This window comes from Notothenia rossii (assembly GCF_949606895.1).
Source record: "Notothenia rossii genome assembly, chromosome: 1".
NCBI lineage: Eukaryota > Metazoa > Chordata > Actinopteri > Perciformes > Nototheniidae > Notothenia > Notothenia rossii.
The window spans coordinates 7,577,159-7,598,804 of NC_136912.1; the positions used below are offsets into that span (position 1 = coordinate 7,577,159).

The 21,646-nt window shown below is 39.9% G+C and overlaps 1 protein-coding gene across 3 annotated transcripts in view; it reads left to right on the top strand.

Annotated features, from left to right (window-relative positions):
* Positions 1–1,596: 1,596 nt before the first annotated feature.
* LOC307040679 (equilibrative nucleoside transporter 2-like) overlaps positions 1,597–21,646 on the top strand; it is a 25,484-nt gene continuing 5,434 nt past the window's right edge. Inside the window, exons 1-10 of one of the 3 annotated variants that reach the window (XM_079683743.1) lie at positions 1,597–1,746; positions 7,138–7,184; positions 7,270–7,351; positions 7,862–8,010; positions 16,341–16,480; positions 16,923–17,057; positions 17,770–17,882; positions 19,246–19,321; positions 19,848–19,957; positions 20,515–20,623. In XM_079683743.1, the coding sequence (XP_079539869.1) occupies positions 1,615–1,746; positions 7,138–7,184; positions 7,270–7,351; positions 7,862–8,010; positions 16,341–16,480; positions 16,923–17,057; positions 17,770–17,882; positions 19,246–19,321; positions 19,848–19,957; positions 20,515–20,623 (1,093 nt within the window). In that variant the 5' untranslated portion in view covers positions 1,597–1,614. Of the gene's footprint in view, positions 1,747–7,115; positions 7,185–7,269; positions 7,352–7,861; positions 8,011–16,340; positions 16,481–16,922; positions 17,058–17,769; positions 17,883–19,245; positions 19,322–19,847; positions 19,958–20,514; positions 20,624–21,646 lie in introns of all 3 variants that reach the window. The other 2 variants (XM_079683744.1, XM_079683745.1) reach the window with 2 other exon arrangements.

A 21,646-nucleotide genomic window follows, 5' to 3' on the forward strand; every position in this document is an offset into this window, starting at 1 on the left:
CAATCTTTAGTAAAAATACAAGCTTTTTTTCTTAATTATTTCCAAAATTAGTAAAAGCAAATTGAAATGGCTTTGTAAATGTCGCTCGGCTAATTTCATTTTACAACTGCAGATAATGTTCTGATCTCGTAAATGTCTGCTCAAGATGCTTGTTGTTGTCAAAATTGTTGTCAAAAATACTGCTGCAATCCATTAACTTCCCATAAGCTTTGCTGCTGTCATAATAATTAGGGTCTATTCCGAAATAAACTGAACTTGTTAAAGCATGAAGAACATACCGGTATGTTACATTATCATATTATAGAAAATAGGAGTCGAAGACCCTATCGAAGTGTTCTTACTGCTTTTAAATCCAGGCTGAAGACTTTTATTTTTGCCGCTGCTTTTAATTGATTTATTACAATTGTGCACATGGTTTAGGTGTCCGGGACCCAATCGAAGTGTTGAAAATAGGAGTCGGGACCCTATCGGAAAGGAGAAAAACGAAGAATAGGGCAAGAAATGAGTGTTAAGATCAAAGGATCATAAACTGCACTGTAACTTTTATTCATGTATTTTTTCTTTTAATGTTTATTTCATTATCTTTGTTTTTAAATGCCATCTTCTGAATGTCTTTCATTTTTGTAAAGCACTTTGAATTGCCTTGTGTTGAAAGGTGCTCTATAAATAAACTTGCCTTGCCTTATGTACTTTGTCATAGCTTACACGCCTACAGTTTGCTAACATGAAAAGCAGGACTAGCAGTTCAATTATTAAAGTCTTAGCTACTGCAAAATGAGTCACACCCTTAAAGCTGACACTTTCTTAGAGTACAGTCTACTTGAAGGATAGTTTAAAAATACTGCAATACTAACTTTCCATTAAAAATTAACAAATAAATAAAGGGTACATTGTATTGTTTTAATTCCTCATCATCTTCTTCATACACACTAACAGCTCTTGGTAGATCTTGTGTTAATGTGATGTACTCCCTCAGATATCCTGGATTTATAGAGGTTTCAGTGAAGCTTGCAGTGTGACAGGCCAAGTGTTAAAGTCGTGAAATCACTGTAAAGTTGGCTACACATGGTTTTTTAGTGAGTTAAGGCCTTAAAACAACTAACTTATTTGATTCAATTATTTTAAATGATGTCTAAAAAGTAGTATATAGTGAATATTTTGTCGAAAAAACCCACTGTATTCAATTAATTTGGGCGTTGAGGTTAATTAAATATACGGTTTGAACAAGTCTCACAGGGAACTTAAACATCTAAATATATATATATCATATTTATTTAATATAATACTAATAATAAAAAAAAATAGTAATTATAATAATAAAATAGTAATAAGATAATGATTATAATACAAACAATAATAATATAATACTATTCATAATAATAATAATATTCAGATTAATAACTTTAATAAAAACGATTATCCTATAATAATAATAATAATAATAATAATGACATTAGCTCTAAACATGGGTGTGCAATATGATTAATAATAATGTAAACAAATTTTACATTGTTCTCACATTTGTAAATGTCCTTAAACAACCGAAAAACCTACATGTATGTACTGTTGCTCCATTAACCACCGTAAGAGGACCCGTGTTGGCAGCACTCATGGATGTATAATAAGAACACTCCCCCCAAAAAAGTATTACCGTACCGGAAGACAAGCAAGAACCGCGCGCCTCCAGAAGCTCACAGCACCACCGGGAGACCCAAAGAGACACAAGGACCCGGTCCAGACCCTCAGGTGAGCTCCGTTCTTATTACCGGTTGTTACCTAAACGTGGTGTTTTTCTGAATGGGGCTTATGAATGGGGAACAGTCTAAAGACACGTGGTAGTGGGTACTTTCACTCTATGAAGGCGCCAGAAAGAGAATAAGGCGCCGGCGGGTAAATTAAACTTTCCCCAATGAACTTAAAGTTATTCTTAGTTTGAATCTAATATATAAACATGTTAGGCTTCTATAACCGGACTTACTATATGTAATATGCACACTAACCGACCACATGTTGAGATAAACGTGACTTTTCTTTCTGCTTTTATTTTTTAGATTTGACTTATTCTGTTCAGAAACACTGCTGCTGTTCAAAAGATTAATAATAACAACGATTGTAAACAAGCCAGATTTAATTTATTATAAAAAAGCGTGTGGGTTATGTTTCATTTACTGTTGTAGGCTATACATAGTATGAGTCGATGTTGACATAAACAGACAAAAAAAATCGATACTGTCGCAATCGCTCTTGTTTATCTGTATTTGTTTTAAACACATTGGTTATAACAATAATGACCAAGTTATAAGTCATAATATAATGAGACAATGTTTATATTAGATAGGCCTACAATTAAGTCATTATCTCAACCTTTTATTTATACGTCTCGAGCTATCAAACAAAAATCACTTACATGTATATTAGTTTGCAGGTTTGTTCACAGAGCTTTGAGAGAAATATAACGTTTAATGATGCTCATCACTTATCTGTCACAAATCATTAATACTAATATAGCCGAACTGTCAGTTGGAGTCCAAATCGCACGAAAAGTATCCCGCATGTTATAACCATAGACTGTATGTTATAACCATGGTTAAAGCAAGCCATCCAGATTACATTTAGCCGCCAAATAGAAGAGAAATTTGGCGGAATTAAAGAGGAAACACCACAGCTGTTTCCTCCGGTTCCTCCATGTGCAGTTTACGGAAAGTGACGTAGTGCAACGTGCCGCGTCACTACCTTCACGTAAAACGACACAATTATAAAGGAGGAATTAATTACATTCTACCCAAACGGACTCTTTTAAGTAAATGAAATAGTTAATAGTAAGATATATAGGACTATAAACTAATATTATCGTTTTTTATTTATATTGATTTATTTTCAAATGTTCTTTCTTGTAATTTGTATTATTCTTGAAACATGTTGTTACTGTTTTATTTAATATATAGGTTTCAATTTTGTATTGTATTTATTTATTTTGTCTTATGCCGTCCTTTATTTTACCGAGAGGGATAAATATTTGTTGTTATTATTATTATTGTTTTCCTATCACACCTTTAACCTCCTTGTGTCGCTTGAACTGTTATATATTTTTTGTCAGTCCATTAAAAATCTGTATTATTATTATTTTACTTAACTCAAAGTATAAGATTATAGTGAAAAGGAGAGTAAAACAAATACAATTTCACATACAAAACACATCAGTTTTACAATATGATGCAATGCTACATTACAATCTGTCTAACTATGTGTTTTTAAAATAAATGCAGCAGATTAAAACAGTCATTATGTATCAGTAATACTAATAGAAAACTTACTATGCAAAATACGTCTCTCACTTCAACAATCCGTACTGTATTTAAAAATAATAATGCAGCTTGTAAAATGGAGTAGTTTTAGATATTGTTGCTCTTAATAGTAAGTTAGCATTTTACCACTTCCGGTTCCCTCGACAAAAAGCAATGGGTTTTCTCCATAGTATTTTGGAAAATATCTGAAATAAGGTCTCTGGTTGAGACACATTGAAGAGACGGATCACGTTTTGTTCTACGACATTAAACACATCAGCAGTGACCCCACTGGAGATTTCTGAAGAGTTGACGTGTCTGAAAAACGATGGTTGTTACCAAGTGGCTGAATAGGACTACAGAAGTCGTGAAGGACGTTGTACGTCATTACGCCGAACACGTAAGCACTCCCGCTAAGTTTGTTTGCCCTGTTCTGCTTGAAAGCAAGTACCTGCCTCCTGCAGACTGTTCAAACAAACGCTTCAACTCGTACCATTTTCAATTTGTACACTTTTGAATCTGTAATTTTGAATATGGATCTTAAGTTGGCGTGACGTTGAAGCAGCGACCCTGCTGTAGTTCCTTTATAGCATAACGTTAGCATTTTGCTTCTGGCGATTAGATTTACGATTAGAAAATTATAAAAGAAGGGTAGACATGTGGATATTATCCGGCTGAACAAAACGTGATCCGTCTCTTAAAGTCCATGTAATGTCCAAAATAAATGTTATTCTGTGTTAATAAATCGCTTCATCACTTTCCACTGTTTCATTTGACATATCAACATCAATGATTCTTTCCATAAATACCCCCCAAATAACATGAAATGTGTGCCACTTTCCCGTGTTATTCCGCTCCGGTAGCGAAAAGCTTGCCAGCCATTAACCCAGCTGTGTGACGTCACACGTGGCAAACACCAGCCTCGTCTGGATTGTTTGTTTTGTATCCTTCCGCTATTTTCGCTCAACATATGTGTAACCGGACCTCGCTAAACTTTTTTTATCTAACAATTCATGATGGGGAAGCGATGTGTAGTTGTGAGCTGTGAATGTTTCCTGATTGCTATAAACATTAATCATGGGTGCTGGAAGATTGTGCACAAAACTCGGGTCAGAATTAAGTTACTACAGGTGTTATGCCAGCTTGAGCTAAATGTCACCAGAGTACAGTGAACTTAGTGACTGAAATATATAAAAGTTGAAGTGAAATAAGTAAGGCCAAAAATGAATTACGTCTGAATATCTTTATTATTTTTACCACTTTTAATTATTTGTGGGCTCGCACATATACCAAAATAGACTAATGTACACTGCAATAAAGATAAAATGTTACAAGTGAAAAATTAACAAAAGAACCCTTTTTTATTTATCAAACAGTAAATTAATACAATCTTACAAATTTGCGATTTGGAAAATGTTGTTTTATTTACATGTTTCTTTGGAAAAATAATATTGTAAATGATGTACTTTGTAAATTATTTACATCATGCGAAACCATTTTAACCAGTTCAGCTGCATGACTTATGTCAAATTACAGATTTGGCCATTGAAATCCCTGATAGCGGCCTCCCGGTTCAGGGTAAGTCTTCCGTATCTCGGTTACAGCACATGCAGCGGGACTCTGATTTTTGGGCCGAGTACACCCCAGCACCAACGTACAAACTGTCGATAAGCTGTATATCGATACTTCCTAATGAAAAAAAAGTATACAGATTATAAATATATTTGGAGAAAAATAAAATGTTATGTAGTACTATTATGTAGCAATGGTTACAAATTGGCTTATAACATGATATTTGTATTTTACTTGTACAAAATAAATATGAGGTTTTACATGACTGCTTGACAGAATCATAGACCTCTTATATATTTCCTCACATGTGTAGTTGTTTCTTTTCCCAAGCATACATTGAACTTGCATACACAGAAAAAATAAAAGCCAAGCTGTTTTTGACTGCTTGAAAGAGTTTAATGGTATCTTTAAAAGTGTACCATATCTGTAGCGACTAAAAGTATTATATGAAAGCAAAGCTGCAATAGGCAGTTCAATCAATATTTACTTACTGGTGTAGTGGGCCATCAACTGCTCTGTGTTGTTGTTTGTATTGAAGATACGCTATTTTCAGTGTCCAAACACTGAGACAGCCTTCTCTAAAGCCTGGGTGGCTAATAATGCACCTTGGTTTCTCGTCGGTGTCTTCTATCTGGCAGAGTCCTGCACGGGTCTGATTTTCAAGACCCGCTCCCGCCCCGCACCCGTGACGTGCAGTACCGAACCCGCCCCGCTACCCGCACATATTGCCAATTAGTTCTGCAACCCGACCCGACCCGCCGGCACATGATCCGCAACCCGACCCGAACCCGCATATAAGCAGTGACAACGTGCAATTATTAACACACGCAGTTGCATATTTGGCTCAAAAAGCCTGGGATGTTGTTTATTTTCTCCATCTAGGATGACACCAAAAGCCTCCCAGACGTTGGATTTCGCTCTTGAGGAAGAGTTATTGAAAATGCTGTATTCTCCGCTATAGAGAGCTTCACCTCAGCCATTCAGAATGTGGTGCGCTCAGCAGCAGATAGATGCACTGCAGAGGTTATGATTATGCTCGGTACCGCGGAGGAGAGGTCTGAGGATTTAAACATTAAACTAAATTATTATTGTTTAAATATATTTATTATGCAACACCCGCAACCGGACCCGCATCATCTTTGTTTTACCCAGAAGCGAACCCGGAAAAAAGCGTTTGAAAAAATACCACCCGCAAATCACCTTTTTTGCGGGTCACCCGTCGGGTACCCGCGGATACCCGACCCGATGCAGGACTCTGCTATCTGGTCAGTAGGTTGCAAACTGTCTATTTGTTCCATCACCTGCCAGATCTCTCTGCAGCATACACATTCATCTGCAGTGGGCATGCTTTCACAGCATTGACATGTACACCTGAATATTGTACATAACATTAAAAAACAAAACAATATCTGCCGGACGTGTGAGGAACAGATGACAAATTAAGATCGACATTTAGTGCAGGTCAAATTAAATAAAACAGAATTTACCATTCAGTATTGCCGACTCGAGTCTCGCCGGCTGCGGAATCCGCTTCTCTTTCACAAGTTTCTGCCTCGTTGTTCGATTGCTGGGCAGGAGGCTCGTACTTATAAGGCAAAATGCCTTGAAGTGAAAGGCTAGCTGGTTCACTCTCTACTTCTGTAACTGAATCCAGATAACCCACTGAATCTGAGCTTGAATGATCGCTGTCGCTGTCGCTGTCTGAAGTTATCGCGTTGCTTGCCATTCGGACTGATTTGATCAAATGGCAATGTTTGCCACGTGTGACGTCACCGCTCGTTCGGGAGTGATCGGGGGCGTACTCGGCAAACTTCGGAACCAACATCGGTTTTTAACGTATATGTCATTTAATTATGACGAAACTTTAAACATTTTTATTTATTTTTATTCTGGTGATATCTAAACTACATGTTAAAAAACACCTGTGTTAGATGCATTACATGGCCTTTAAATGTGTTTCAACCACAGACCTTATTTCCAGCTATTTTCCTAAATCCTATGGAGAAATTGCATTGGCTTTTGTCAAAGGAACCGGAAGGAGTTTACTTCCGGGTTTTAGGACGCGTCACTGCGGCACTCTATAAAGTAAATACTGTAACACTGCACACTCACTGCAAAGGTTAGCGTTGGTATTTATTTTAGGTCTAATAATTATTTTGACGTACCACCATGGATGCTAAAGACTATAGTAACTGAGTCAGTTGATGAAAACATGTCCTGTAAAGTTTAATCACGTCCTGCTGGCTGTTTTCTTTAAAGGCTTCTCTTGACTTTAGTGCAGGAACGTGACAGAAGCAACAGGATGACGATGAGTCCCCCCGCAGATCGGTGAGTTTGAGGCTTTGTTTTTAATTTTGGATATATAAACTAAATGTGTAAAGATCGGGTTCTAAAAGTGTTTTTGTTTCCGCAGCGGCCAGGCTGTAGGCCTCATCATCTTCGTGCTCGGTTTGGGAACTCTGCTGCCGTGGAACTTCTTCCTGACGGCCTCAGAGGTTTCTACGACTCCTTCTTCTTCATGACAAAAATAATTGAGGGATTATTTTGCAAAAACACATAAAAAAAACAAAAACTGGAATTTTGCTTTGCACTCAAGGGAATATCAATCACTGGGGTTGGTCAATTCATTGTAAGAAAGGCATATTTTTTTTGCAAATCAACACAAATTGAGCTTCATGTGTGCTAGAAATCTGAATCAACTTGGTGTTAAAAAGGTCAGAAAATAGTGAAAAATGTCCTTTCCATTTTCCTCACGATCCAAAGTCTTTAAATGTTTTGTTTTATCAGTTCAAAACCCATAATGATGCAGTTTAATTTGAAATAAAATATTTAAAAAGCAGGAATTCTCCATTTTTCAGAGGCTGAAATCAGACTTATTTGTAATTTTTGCATGGAAACTAAGTTAAAAATGATTAATAATTGAGTTACTACACACAGTTTCCCCCTCTCTCATTATGTTTTAAATAAAATATGTTAAATCATTCTTTGTTTCCTCTTTGTTAAAGTACTTCAACCATCGCCTCGAATCAAACATCACCTCCAATGGCTCTTCAGGCGTCGCTGCTAAAGACTACAACTACGACAGCTGGATGACCTTGCTCTCCCAGCTTCCCCTGCTGCTGTTCACGCTGCTCAACTCCTTCCTGCATCACTGGTGAGCCCCTGCAGCAGATTCATTTACATGAGCCTGGAGCCTGGACACGTATAAACATGTACATGTCGGCCAGGAGGGTTGAGCTATAGGTTGTTATTCTTCAGCGTTGGAAGAAGAACTCAGATCATGTACTCAAGTGGTTGGAAAAAGTCCAGCATTTCAAATATTACTCTGTGCAAAAGTATTAGCCTCCAAATATACTTAAAAGACCAAATACTCGTTATGTTTAAAAGCCCATTTCAGAATTATATATAATCAGGGTGTCCGCGGGGTCTTAAAATGTATTAAAAGTTGATCAATCAATTTAGCGAAAATTAAAGCTATTAAAAAGTATTAAACGGCATTTTCCAAGGTGTTACATTTTGTAGCTTGTTTTCAATAAGTATTTAAATTGTCCAAAGAGGTTGTATTCTACAGTGTGCCTGAATGTAATCATTGCTTAGGTGTCAGGGTTCTTACGGTCATTAAAAACCTGGAAAAGTCATGGAAATTCAAAATGCAAATTCCAGGCCCTGGAAAAGTTATGGAAAGCAATATTTTTTCCAACGTTTTGGAAAAGTCATGGAAATGTTACTGAAGTTGCATCAAATATAATTTATATTTTCAGTGGTACCGCTGAGAAAGAGTAATTATTTTGGTCATGGAAAATTAGGTAAAAGTCATTGAAAATCATTGGTGAAAACGTGTGTGAACCCTGAGGTGTGTAGTGTGATTCTGTGTAGTTTATTTATGGCATCCCGTTGGATGTGACGTCATCTGAACAGGACATCGTACGCTCACTGCTTGATAGCGCGCGAAGGTCTGTTTACGCCGGTTGTTAAAAAACATCGTTATGGGGAAATGCAAGTCTGCGTCCAAATGGTTGGAAGATAAGGAGGAAGGACAATCAATACTGTATATAGTCAATGTGAGGTAAAGTGTGTCGCCAAGGTAACCGGTTAAAACTCAAAGTGGCGATGAGGTCTCAAAATGTATGGAAAGGATCTTAAAAAAGGAATTACATTTGACTTCAGGATTCCTGCATATACCCTGATATTAAACTACTGTCTTTTTATTTATTTGTCTTACATTAAATGTGTCTCACTCACAGCAGATGAGGCTAAGGTATATTACATTTTTAATTTGATGTCCATTTTTATTTATTAAAAAGAGGCCCTTTATTCGTGTTAGCCCAAAATCTGAATATGTAAATGAACCAGTAACTAAACCTTTAGATAAGAGAAGTAAGTACGTTGTTGAGTAGAAGTTGTAACCTGTATGGATTTGAACCCAAGAGCACAACAATGTTCAAAAGGTTCAGTTTATTCAAGTCAGGAACAGGCAGGGTCAAAAGAAATCCAATAAAGGGGGGCAGGCAGAAAAGGGCTTAGAACCAGGCGATCCGTCAAACAGGCAATACATCCAATCAGGGGGCAGGCAGGAAACTCAAGGTCCAAAATCAGGCAGGCTCAAAACGGGGCTGAACAGGAAACTGGCAAACACAACCGGAACCGCTGGAGAGCTTGGCAGAGGACCAGCTTATGAGGGAATGAGTAGCAGGTGAAGGGAATGAGCTGATTGCAAGAGCTGGGAGGAAGGCAGGATCTGAAAGGACAGGAGAGTTTATTGACATGCAAAACCAAAACCTATGAATGTGTTGAACTTGTGACAGAAGTATAATGTAGGATAAACTGAGGACGTTAGTACAATTACCTCAAAACAGACTTATTTTCAGTATTTGAGTAAATGTACTTCATCCTACATCCCACCATTGCCAATTGTATATCTCACACTGCAGTAATATGTACTAGTAGTCGGGGGCCTAGGGGATTTTTTGGTTCAGATTCTCGCAAATTCGCCAAATTTGGTACAGATGTTGTCCACACCGTACTTAATCATTTTAAGATGGGTGCCAAGATTGGCGCCCCATGGTACTGCCATATTGCGCAATCCAATATGGCTGCCACCCGAAAAAAACGGAAAGTCATAGAATCATAAATAATACCACTTTTTAGGGGGTTTCTGGGTCGTAGAATCTGATTCTGGTGTTATTTTAATGATTTGAGGTCAAGATTACCCCTCAAGGTCAAGTTTACTCATCAAAGTTAGTACATAAAGGTAATATTGGGGTAAAATCCGGTATTTCTGGTGCGCCATGCCAGATGCTACCCCCAAAAAGTTATTTTTTTCCATTATAAGTTGTAGTTGTATATATATCAATGTTTCACAACTCAAAACAGTAGATTGTTTATTATAAACAACAAACTAATACAAGTCCAACTTCAACAACAGTAAACAACAGTAGGGGACAATGTAATCAAAATAGTTACTCCGTAAAACTTGCTAAAATCTAAAAGTTAGATCACAATGTTGTCTTTCACATTCTTTGTGTCTCCATCCCTTGCAAGGTGTGGAGTTACTGGCTGTCATCTTCATTATTAAGGCACCCACCTTCGCATTTGCAGAGGATTGTGCATCGGACACCGATACAGTGGCATTTGCACTTTCCCATGCATCCCTTGAGGCAGCCACAGCGCACAAGAAGGTCACATGCTGCTGATGCATCACTAAGAGTGGTCCACAGTGGTTGCCATGTGCCAGTGCCATCTTTGTGCCAGCCCCACTCACTGAAGTCAGGAATTTCCTGCTGGACCGAGGTTGCCTGATTCCAGTAGAAACTTGCCTGCAGTAGCGCTCGCTTGACATGCTGGAACAGTGCAGCTTGGGTAGGTGGGAGGTTTTCCAGGGATCTACTTCCAGTGGTGAAGAGGCAATGTCTGGCCTCATTGACACCAGCTGCACCACACCCCTTGCTGTACATGAGCACGACAAATCGTTCAATGTTCTGCATATGCACAGACTCAAGACTGAAGAGGTCAGGGGTGTTTGTGAGAGCAACTAGTGTGTTGGTGAGGTCTGGTATGCTTCTCCAGGCTGCCCAAGCTGTCTTCTTGCCACATCCAAGAAACTGGGAAGTTGTGTCACACCCTGTTAAGCTGTGGAAGAGGGGTAGTGCCAATGACTTTGATGGACCGAGATCAGAGTAGATGGTATGGACTGGTATGTCACGATATTTTCGACCAGTACCGAAACCCACCCAGAGCTCCGTTAGGCCAAGGGTCTCGAAAAACCGGATTGCCAAAATGACAACATCGCTGTCTACGGTGCGAACAAAGGCTGTTGTATGACCCTGCTCTGCTGCATGTGCCAGATGCAGGAGGATCCTGGTGTCTGCCTCAGAATGGTTGCACTTCTGTAGTTTTGTGACATCACAAGGCATGTTGGAGAGCACAGTCTCAAAGTGGGTAGTCAGAAGGAGCTTTCCACGCATGTCATTCTTTGAGATCTGTGTGCTGATGAATGAGAAGAGCTCCTTTTTGTTGTCCTCGTTTTTTAGGAAGCCACTCCATTCATGCTTAGGGATTGGAGTGCTACCATCACCGACTTTTGTCCGTGAACCATTCCCACGCCGTTTCTGTGTAAGATATTTTAGGTTATTTTCCTCTGGGTAGTTGTCCCATACAGCATCAATGCGGTGGGTACTAGTTGTCATTTGGGCCTCCAGAAATGGTGTAATGTTGAGCAAGACATACTCGCTGAATGTCTTTGCTGTTGTGGGGCGCACCATGTGGATGACTGCTGCCATATCCAACACCACAACGGTAGATTGTTTGGCAGAAGCTGCACGACCTGTGCTAGCATTGAGGCATTGAAGAATGTCAGACTTTGTCCCAGATCGCAGAGACCCTCTGTCCGCCAGGCTCGGTGGCTCTCTCTGATTTTCGAATTGAAAGAAGTCTGTCATGTCAGCATTGGGACGTGACTGGAGTGAAAGGAACAGTTGTGTGATTAAAACCATGTTCTGCTTCTGTATGCCACCGTCCTTTGTACCTTTTTTCTTGGGGCCAGTTCGGTTGGCGAATGTTAGCATGTTTTTCTGCTTGACGGTATGAGATACTGGTACTGAAGCCATTTCCAATCTTTCCTTGACATATGCTGCATGAAGGGTCTGGCCGGCTTCATGGATTTGAGATAAAGAAGCAACAACTGCCGGCTCCATGACATTCTGTGTATCGAGTGCAATAAGCTCCTGGCTTGTAGCAAGGAAGGGGTTGCCTAGCTGCTGTACCACATCGATGAACGAGAGTACATCCTTGCGAAACTTTACTTGCAAGTTATGTCCTTCCTCATGATGAGCAGTGGATGACGTTGGTGGGTCATTGATGGCCTCAAACTCCTCAACTATCCGTGTGCAATCAGGTCCAGCCAGCATAAACAATGTAAGGGCTTCAGGATTCTCATAGAGTCCAACGGCTCCGCCATGCGCCTGGAGGCTTTTGTTGGACTGCTCATGTGCTTGGTCCTTGGCCATGAGGCTGAACTTTCTAGCTGATTTCTGCACAACAAAGTTGCCTTTCATGAATTCAGCTTGTACTTGAGGGTGTTTATCAGCTATCTGAACCATGTCACGGACATGGACTGGCATCCAACGTGCGTAGTTTGTGTGGTCCAGGGCGTGAAACCAGCCGCAAAGTTCGTCACATGCTTGCACATATAGTGGAAAGTCCCCTTCCCGCAGGGACCGCACAAAGCGACACATCAGAAGCTCCAGCTTCATTATGGTTGACCAGAACTTGAACTGGGGAACAGTTTGTGAACGTTGATCCCACATATCAAATGACTCAGGTGGGCCCATTATACTCTCACGATACTCTGCGTAGGCGGTCTGTTTGAGCTCATAAAGTGACATGAGAGAAACTTGATGGGCATACCTTGTGCGTTTGATGTGATGCTCATTGAGCGCAGATTGTGCGCGACCGGATGTCAGGACCTCAGCCTTAGCGAGGATGGTGGCCCACCCGGAGTCGAGCAGCAGCTTCCCAATCATTAGGTGCATCTTGTCTTCAATATGCAGCGCACCCATCATGGCAACCAACTTGTCTTCTCCCAAAGTGTTGGGGTATTGCCATTGGAGCAGTTTGATGATAGCAAATAGTGGCTGATCTGCACCGAGTACGCTAGTCTGGCCTGGGTTGAGGAACTCTGTGCCTTGCATCGTCAGCTCCATCGCGTGCTTCATTGAAGATGCGGATGCGGCCTTGTCTGGGAATAGGGGGTAGATGCCGATCTCAGCTGGGGGCTTCACTGATTGCTCGCTGGCTAGCATAGAGTTGTATCCCGACCAAGTGATGATGTCACCCTCTGCTAACGTGCCTTGCTTCAGCACACTGTTAACGTGTGCCATCCATACCTCATCCTTGACCGTGGCACCTTGCACATCAAGCGGTGGTCTGACTTTGCTGTTGCCATATTTTGGTGCAAAGACATCTGTTTGAGTAAGTTGGACTGGGGGCTGGATCACGTAAGAGTCTGGTAGCTTTGGAGTCGACGTGTCAGAGGGGTCAAGCTTAATTGGATCCCGCTTCACACCTAGGTTCTCATGCGAGAGATGGTTGGTCACGCTAAGGGCATATCCGTGGAACTCATCAAGTGAGAAGTTGCCCTGAGCCTTGCTGTCTAAATTATCCACATCATGGGTGGTGAAGACATTGAGACGGCTGTTGGTTGGTAGTACCACTCCATCTAAGACATGGCGAGCACACACCGCTTGAGCAATACCTCGCTTAACTTGCATGACCCGTTTGTATGATACTGACATGCCTTGAGCATGTTCAATATCAATCTGTTTTTTGTTCCGTCCATGTCCATGCAGCCTGAGGCCACGATACAGGGGGAAGGGGGTTTCTCGCTCCTTGTTGTGGCGTATTGTATCCGTCTTCACAGCGTGGTGTGTACCCTTACTAGTATTGTAGATAAGCAGTTGTGAGATGTTGCATGCAATTCTCTCCCTTGCATTCAGATTGCTGTCTTCACTAATCTTCTCAAGAGCTGATGGGCCCTGGAGCACTACATTGAAGAAACTCCTCATCTCTTCACTAACTGGAGCTGTGAGGCAGTTAGCAGGAAAGGAGCCATCAAAAGGCAGTTGACTCTGTATAAAGTTGTGCATCATCATGGCAGCCCGCATGAAAATAAGAGCATCTTCTTGACCAATTTGTGCGCTATATGTCTTGGCAAGCTCATCAGCAACCTTAAACTTGTGAGATAGATAAATATCCTTCCGGCCTTTATTTTCCTTGGAAACCTCAACCCATTCAGGTAGAAACTTGAGAAGGTGATCCTTGAATCGGGTTGAGTGTGGCACTTTTTCATCTTGGCATTGATGACCTTGATCACTCGTAAACTTTCGATACATATTGCGTAGCTCTGAGAGCTTGAATAAAGTGTTCTCTGAATGTTCGATCAGGGCTATTATCTGAGCGCAGATGATCGTATTGAAGGGCGAAGGTGCAGGCCGCACCGAATCACGTTTCTCAGTAGCGATAGCGGTGTTTCTTAAACTTACATAACAGTTATGGTGAGTATGGAAATCAGCCGCATGTGCATCAGAAGCTGGGGCAACTAGTCTGCCAAGTAAAGCAAAGTTTTTGTTGGTCTTCGCCCAACTCTTTAGCTTGTTATCTACATCATCAGATGTTGCCCTGTGGAGGTTAGCTGGATCCACGCCCTCACAGATGATACAATATTTGACATTGCCTTGTTGCTGAAAATTCCCAGATGATCTGAGTTTTTTGGGACTAGGGCCAGTCTCTGCACTGGGGGCAGCTTCTTTGTCTTGCTTCTCTCTCGCCCGTTTAACCCGAGAACTACTACAATAAAGCCTGCACGTTTTGTGATACACAGCCTTATGCAATGTAAGAGTTGCTGCAATGCCTGAACCATCATTCAACTGACTAATCGTGACGTTACAAGGAAGATCATTGGCATTGATATCATTGAAGTCTTTTAGATCCCTCTCAAGTGATACAAGTCCCTCTGTCTTTGGAGTTGTCAAGCTTTCTCCAGGTTTGACCATTTGACAAAGACAACAGAGTTCCCAGTTCATAATTTTGATAGAAGACATGCTTGACTTGACACTCTTGTTCTAGTCCATTATGATGATGTAGGCTCGTCGACACAAAGAACTTTCACTTGCCATCCCGTCTTATAGGTGACATAGCAGGCACCTAAAAACAAGGACATAGGTTTGGTATCAACGTTGGTTGGGACCAGAGAGCAGAGTGCACATGCAAAAATGATAGCAATATTAGTATCCCCAGGACTTCATTTAATTCACTTCATATCATGGTTCTAATTTATTGATGACTTTATTTGGGCAAAATAATGAATTAATAATGAAATTTCTCAAAATGACATTAGTTATCTTATTAGCTGGCAAGTGTACAGGCAGATTAACCTTAGCTCAGCAAGATATCATTCACCAACAATCACTGAGCTAGCTAGCTTCTAATCTCTGAGCAATTGTTAGCTAATGTTAGTCAGAGCTAATATAGCTAATGTTAGCTAGCTTGAAAACATCAACTACATGTTCTTTGACAGTATTCACACCATGAAACTATAACAGCACACTAATTTCATTATGTTGTCTATCAGAAAATGCATGCACTTTTGCTAACATTACAACTTACCTGTCTTTTGTATGTGGACCATGAATCACCAGTACAGCCTCATTAGGTTACCTTCACCTGGTTTAACTGGCAGGCTGATTCAGCAAACACAGCACATGTTGTTACTGTTTGACTCCTGCCTTGTCTCTCAAACAAGTTTGAAAATAGGTTAAATGGCAAAACATTATTTCCAATAAATAATGATACCATTTTATTTTTTATGACACAAAATGACCTTTATGTTAACTTAGAGGGGTAAACTTGACCTCATATCATTGAGATGAAACCAGAATCAGATTGTTTTGAATTGTGAAATAAAACATTGATACATACAAGTATAGCTTATAATGAGAAAAAAAAATGGGGGTAGAATCTGGCATGTTGCACCAGAAATACTGAATTTTACCCCGATATTACCTTTATATACTAACTTTGATGAGTAAACTTGACCTTGAGGGGTAATCTTGACCTCAAATCATTTAAATAACACCAGAATCAGATTTTACGGCCCAGAAAACCCCTAAAAAGTGGTATCATTTATGATTCTAGGCCTTTTTGTTTTTTTCGGGTGGCAGCCATATTGGATTGCGCAATATGGCAGTACCATGGGGCGCCAATCTTGGCACCCATCTTAAAATGATTAAGTACGGTATGGACAACATCTGTGCCAAATTTGGCGAATTTGCGAGAATCTGAACCAAACGGTCCTTTTTTCCCCCCTAGGCCCCCAACTATAGGAAGTTTACCGTCTGGAGTCCACATCTGATTTCCCCCTTAGTGACATTAGAGTTTATTTTGTCCTATGAATGAACTGTTGAGGTCTCCTCTCTTGTCTCTCTGCAGGGTGAAACCTCGTATCCGTGTCGCCTTCAGTTTCGTCGTCATCTTCCTCCTCTTCTCCCTCAACGCCGCTCTGGTTCGAGTCCCGATGCAGCCGGACACCTTCTTCTCCGTCACCATGGCCACCATCTGGTTCATCAACAGTAGGTCATATTATTATTTAGTAAAAAAATGGATTCTTGTTCGTATAAATAATGGTCGATATGTATCAACTCTATCAGATCTTTCATGTATTATAATGAAAAAATAAGTAAAATGATCAATTAGTTTGAAAATTAATCTGCAATTACTGTATATCCTTTAAAGGTCTCTCTCTGTTACTCTGATGCAAAGATTTTAATGTGTGTGTGTGTGTGTGTGTGTGTGTGTGTGTGTGTGTGTGTGTGTGTGTGTGTGTGTGTGTGTGTGTGTGTGTGTGTGTGTGTGTGTGTGTGTGTGTGTGTGTGTGTGTGTGTGTGTGTGTGTGTGTGTGTGTGTGTGTGTGTGTGTGTGTGTGTGTGTGTGTGTGTGTGTGTGTGTGTGTGTGTGTGTGTGTGTGTGTGTGTGTGTGTGTGTGTGTGTGTGTGTGTGTGTGTGTGTGTGCAGTGGCCAGTGCGGTGCTGCAGGGCTCTCTGTTCGGGGTGGTGGGTCGGTTCCCCCCTCGGTACAGCACTCTGTTTATGAGCGGTCAGGGTCTGGCCGGACTCTTCGCTGCTCTCGCCATGCTCTTCTCCATCTTAAGTGAGTAACAACCACACCTCACACATACTGCATATTTATATGTCGGAAAACTACACGTGACAAACTGCCATTTTCCCATGACTCGTGAGATTACTACAAAGTGCATAACATACTTTAGAACTCGAAAACATCCAATCAATGCTTTTTATAATATATAGATTTGTAACATAACACTTCAGACGTATTCACTCAATCCTAAACATTTTTTTAAATAATGGAGACTGCTTTTTGATAGGTGCACAAAGAAATATAAATTAAATCTCAGAACATGAGTGAATGTAAGGTAAAGGGTGGTGCAATAATTTCATTCATTATATTTTTCTCATTACATTTTATATAATTTTTTTGATTTTTTTTCCTTTTCATTACTTTTTTTATTGATTAATGTCATCCATACATTAGCATGATACAAACGAATTAGGTCATACAGTATGAGCTAAACACGATGAAGAATGTGCTACAAAATAGCATCATATATTAATGCCTTTATTTTACGTGAGGCGAAAGAACTTACAAAAAGTAATAAGTAACTTTGTTTTTGCCAATTTACCTTTGATGAATCTGCCGGTCATTTGAACAGTTAGTCATGTGATCTTGTGGTCTATAAAGTGTCAGATAATATTGAAAATGCATTCAGAAATGTCCCTAAGCAATTACTCTTCACTTTTGAGAAGCAAATAGCCTCATAATGTGTTGTTCTGCATGTAAACAGATACGAGCTCTGAGGCTAACGCAGACAGGAGCTCGGCAGCGTTGGGATATTTCATCACTCCCTGTGTGGCGACTCTGGGGACTCTACTATGTTTCCTGCTGCTGCCACACCTGGTGAGGACACACACACACACACACACACACACACACACACACACACACACACCGGATAATAAAATACATTAATCAGAAATCAAGTTGGACACCTAAATACCCTGCTGCTACTGCCGATGCTACAAGTTAAAAATATGAATCTGCCTGAAATCATTTAAAGAGTCCTCTCCTGCTGATGTTCAGGTGTATCTCAGTATGTAGTGTCTCTACTTTAAAGAGTCCTCTCCTGCTGATGTTCAGGTTCATATCAGTATGTAGTGTCTCTACTTTAAAGAGTCCTCTCCTGCTGATGTTCAGGTGTATATCAGTATGTAGTGTCTCTACTTTAAAGAGTCCTCTTCTGCTGATGTTCAGGTGTATATCAATATGTAGTGTCTCTACTTTAAAGAGTCCTCTCCTGCTGATGTTCAGGTGTATATCAGTGTGTAGTGTCTCTACTTTAAAGAGTCCTCTCCTGCTCATGTTCAGGTGTATATCAGTGTGTAGTGTCTCTACTTTAAAGAGTCCTCTCCTGCTGATGTTCAGGTGTATATCAGTGTGTAGTGTCTCTACTTTAAAGAGTCCTCTCCTGCTGATGTTCAGGTGTATATCAGTATGTAGTGTCTCTACTTTAAAGAGTCCTCTCCTGCTGATGTTCAGGTGTATATCAGTATGTAGTGTCTCTACTTTAAAGAGTCCTCTCCTGTTGATGTTCAGGTGTATATCAGCATGTAGTGTCTCTACTTTAAAGAGTCCTCTCCTGCTGATGTTCAGGTGTATATCAGCATGTAGTGTCTCTACTTTAAAGAGTCCTCTCCTGCTGATGTTCAGGTGTTTATCAGTATGTAGTGTCTCTACTTTAAAGAGTCCTCTCCTGCTGATGTTCAGGTGTATATCAGTATGTAGTATCTCTACTTTAAAGAGTCCTCTCCTGCTGATGTTCAGGTGTATATCAGCATGTAGTGTCTCTACTTTAAAGAGTCCTTTCCTGCTGATGTTCAGGTGTATATCAGTATGTAGTGTCTCTGTCTGAAACCAGAGCCCAGTCTGCTCTGATTGGTTAGCTGGCCGGCATAGAGATGTCTCGCCCCTTGGCCTATCACCTACAATGTGTTGGAGCGCTAGCCAATAGAAGTGCGAGTGTTACATAGTGATGTCACGGAAGTAACATTTGAGAAAATAAAGAGCTTAATGTCACATAATAAATTAATCAGCCGAATCATTACAACTATTGATGAGTACTTTTCTTTTTATTTCAGAGGCTTTAGCAGAAACCATACATACTCTCAGAATTTCTGAAAGATTATATTTTAGTAAAACATTATCTCAGGTTCTCTGTAGAACACTCGTATAATCTCCTGACGATGTCGACTCTCCTCTGCAGAAATTTGCTAGTTTTTACCTGAACAAACATCAGTCGGAGAGCGTGGAGACTTCACTGGATTTGTGCATTCCCACAGGTCGGTTCCTACACTCTCACTCTGCAACATAATCATGTCAGGGATTTATATTATTATTTTCAAGATGTTTAAGTCAATGTACACAACTTGAATATCTTCATATATCCATTTCTACTTTTAATATTTTTTCAATTGGGCTTGACTATAAAATACCATCTTTCTTCTACAATTTAATTATTTAAATATTGCATGAAGAAAGGACTTAAGTTAAATGTAGCTTGGAAGATAGGAAACATCTATCCAATAAATAGCAAAAAAGTATATTAACAGGAAGTCACTGATTGAAAGGCAAGCTTTTATTGATATAGTACATTTTACTCATGAAAGGACATCAAAAAAGTTTAGCATTCAGCACAAAAACTTAAAAACAAGCAACAAATGAAACAGAAATTAAGACAATGTCTAATAAGATTTACATTTTAATGTTGACTCCCACTTACTCTGCCAATATTGAATTTACAAACAGCTATTAACACTGGCTCTTGGTCAAGTCACTGATACATTTTCATTTATTTCCTTTCAAAAGACATGAAAGTGTTAGAAAAGAGCTCCAAACACCAGGAGGCCTACGGGAAGCTCTTCAAAGAGCCGGAGGAGGATCAGGAGCGTTCGTCCGTCCTGCAAGTCTTCAAAAAGGTGAGTTTTATTTTTATTTAACACGTTGTTGTCCAGGTGCTAAAAGACAGCTGGTTAAGTCTAATGATTTGGGCATCGTCGCTGTTCAAGGAGATGGACTGTTTTACTTTGCATCCATTGTTTTGGATCCATTTTGGATATTTTATTCTACTTTAATATCTTTAAATGTGCCTTTATACGATCAAAAGTCCAAACCCCCAAATTATTTAGTTTGCAATAATATAAAACAGGAAATTCTCACATTTAACAAGCTTTTTTTTAATGCATAATTTAGCATAGTACAGGATAAGTGACTGCATTTCGTCTTTTATTCAACCTCATGTCCTTCTGACTTTAAAGCCTCTTGTCATTTATTTATTTATTTATATATATATTATATACGTTTAAAAATGTATCCATCTTTGAAATGCTGTTCATTCATTTGTTTTCCTGATCCTTACTATTAGTATAATTATTATTCTTGCATATTAGCCTTTAAGCACATCCTCTCGAGCATTTCACTGCCCTCTTTACAAATGTGAGTATCTTACAAATAAATGTGTGTGTGTGTCCTGCAGATCTGGCTGATGGCTATGTGTGTGACGTGTGTGTTTGCCGTCACACTCTCAGTGTTTCCTGTCATCACACTCCGAGTCAGGACCGTCTACCAAGACAACCCGGTTTGGGGTGAGACACAACATCTTTATCTCTGTTCACGTCAGGGATGGATCGATATGATTATTGAATGTCAGCTTACAATCGTCATGTTACCTCTCTTAAAACACTAAGAGGTTCATAATATACTTTAAACAGTCCTCTCCTGCTGATGTTCAGGTGTATATCAGTATGTAGTGTCTCTACTTTAAAGAGTCCTCTCCTGCTGATGTTCAGGTGTATATCAGTATGTAGTATCTCTACTTTAAAGAGTCCTCTCCTGCTGATGTTCAGGTGTATATCAGTATGTAGTGTCTCTACTTTAAAGAGTCCTCTCCTGCTGATGTTCAGGTGTATATCAGTATCTAGTGTCTCTACTTTAAAGAGTCCTCTCCTGCTGATGTTCAGGTGTATATCAGTATCTAGTGTCTCTACTTTAAAGAGTCCTCTCCTGCTGATGTTCAGGTGTATATCAGTATGTAGTGTCTCTACTTTAAAGAGTCCTCTCCTGCTGATGCTCAGGTGTATATCAGTATGTAGTGACTCTACTTTAAAGAGTCCTCCTGCTGATGTTCAGGTGTATATCAGTATGTAGTGACTCTACTTTAAAGAGTCCTCTCCTGCTGATGTTCAGGTGTATATCAGTATGTAGTGTCTCTACTTTAAAGAGTCCTCTCCTGCTGATGTTCAGATGTATATCAGTATGTAGTGTCTCTACTTTAAAGAGTCCTCCTGCTGATGTTCAGGTGTATATCAGTATGTAGTGACTCTACTTTAAAGAGTCCTCTCCTGCTGATGTTCAGGTGTATATCAGTATGTAGTGACTCTACTTTAAAGAGTCCTTTCCTGCTGATGTTCAGGTGTATATCAGTATGTAGTGTCTCTACTTTAAAGAGTCCTCTCCTGCTGATGTTCAGGTGTATATCAGTAGGTAGTGTCTCTACTTTAAAGAGTCCTCTCCTGCTGATGTTCAGGTGTATATCAGTAGGTAGTGTCTCTCCTGTGACATGTCTCAAATGTTCAAAAAGCTCTTTATTGTTCTCATACTGCCTGTGC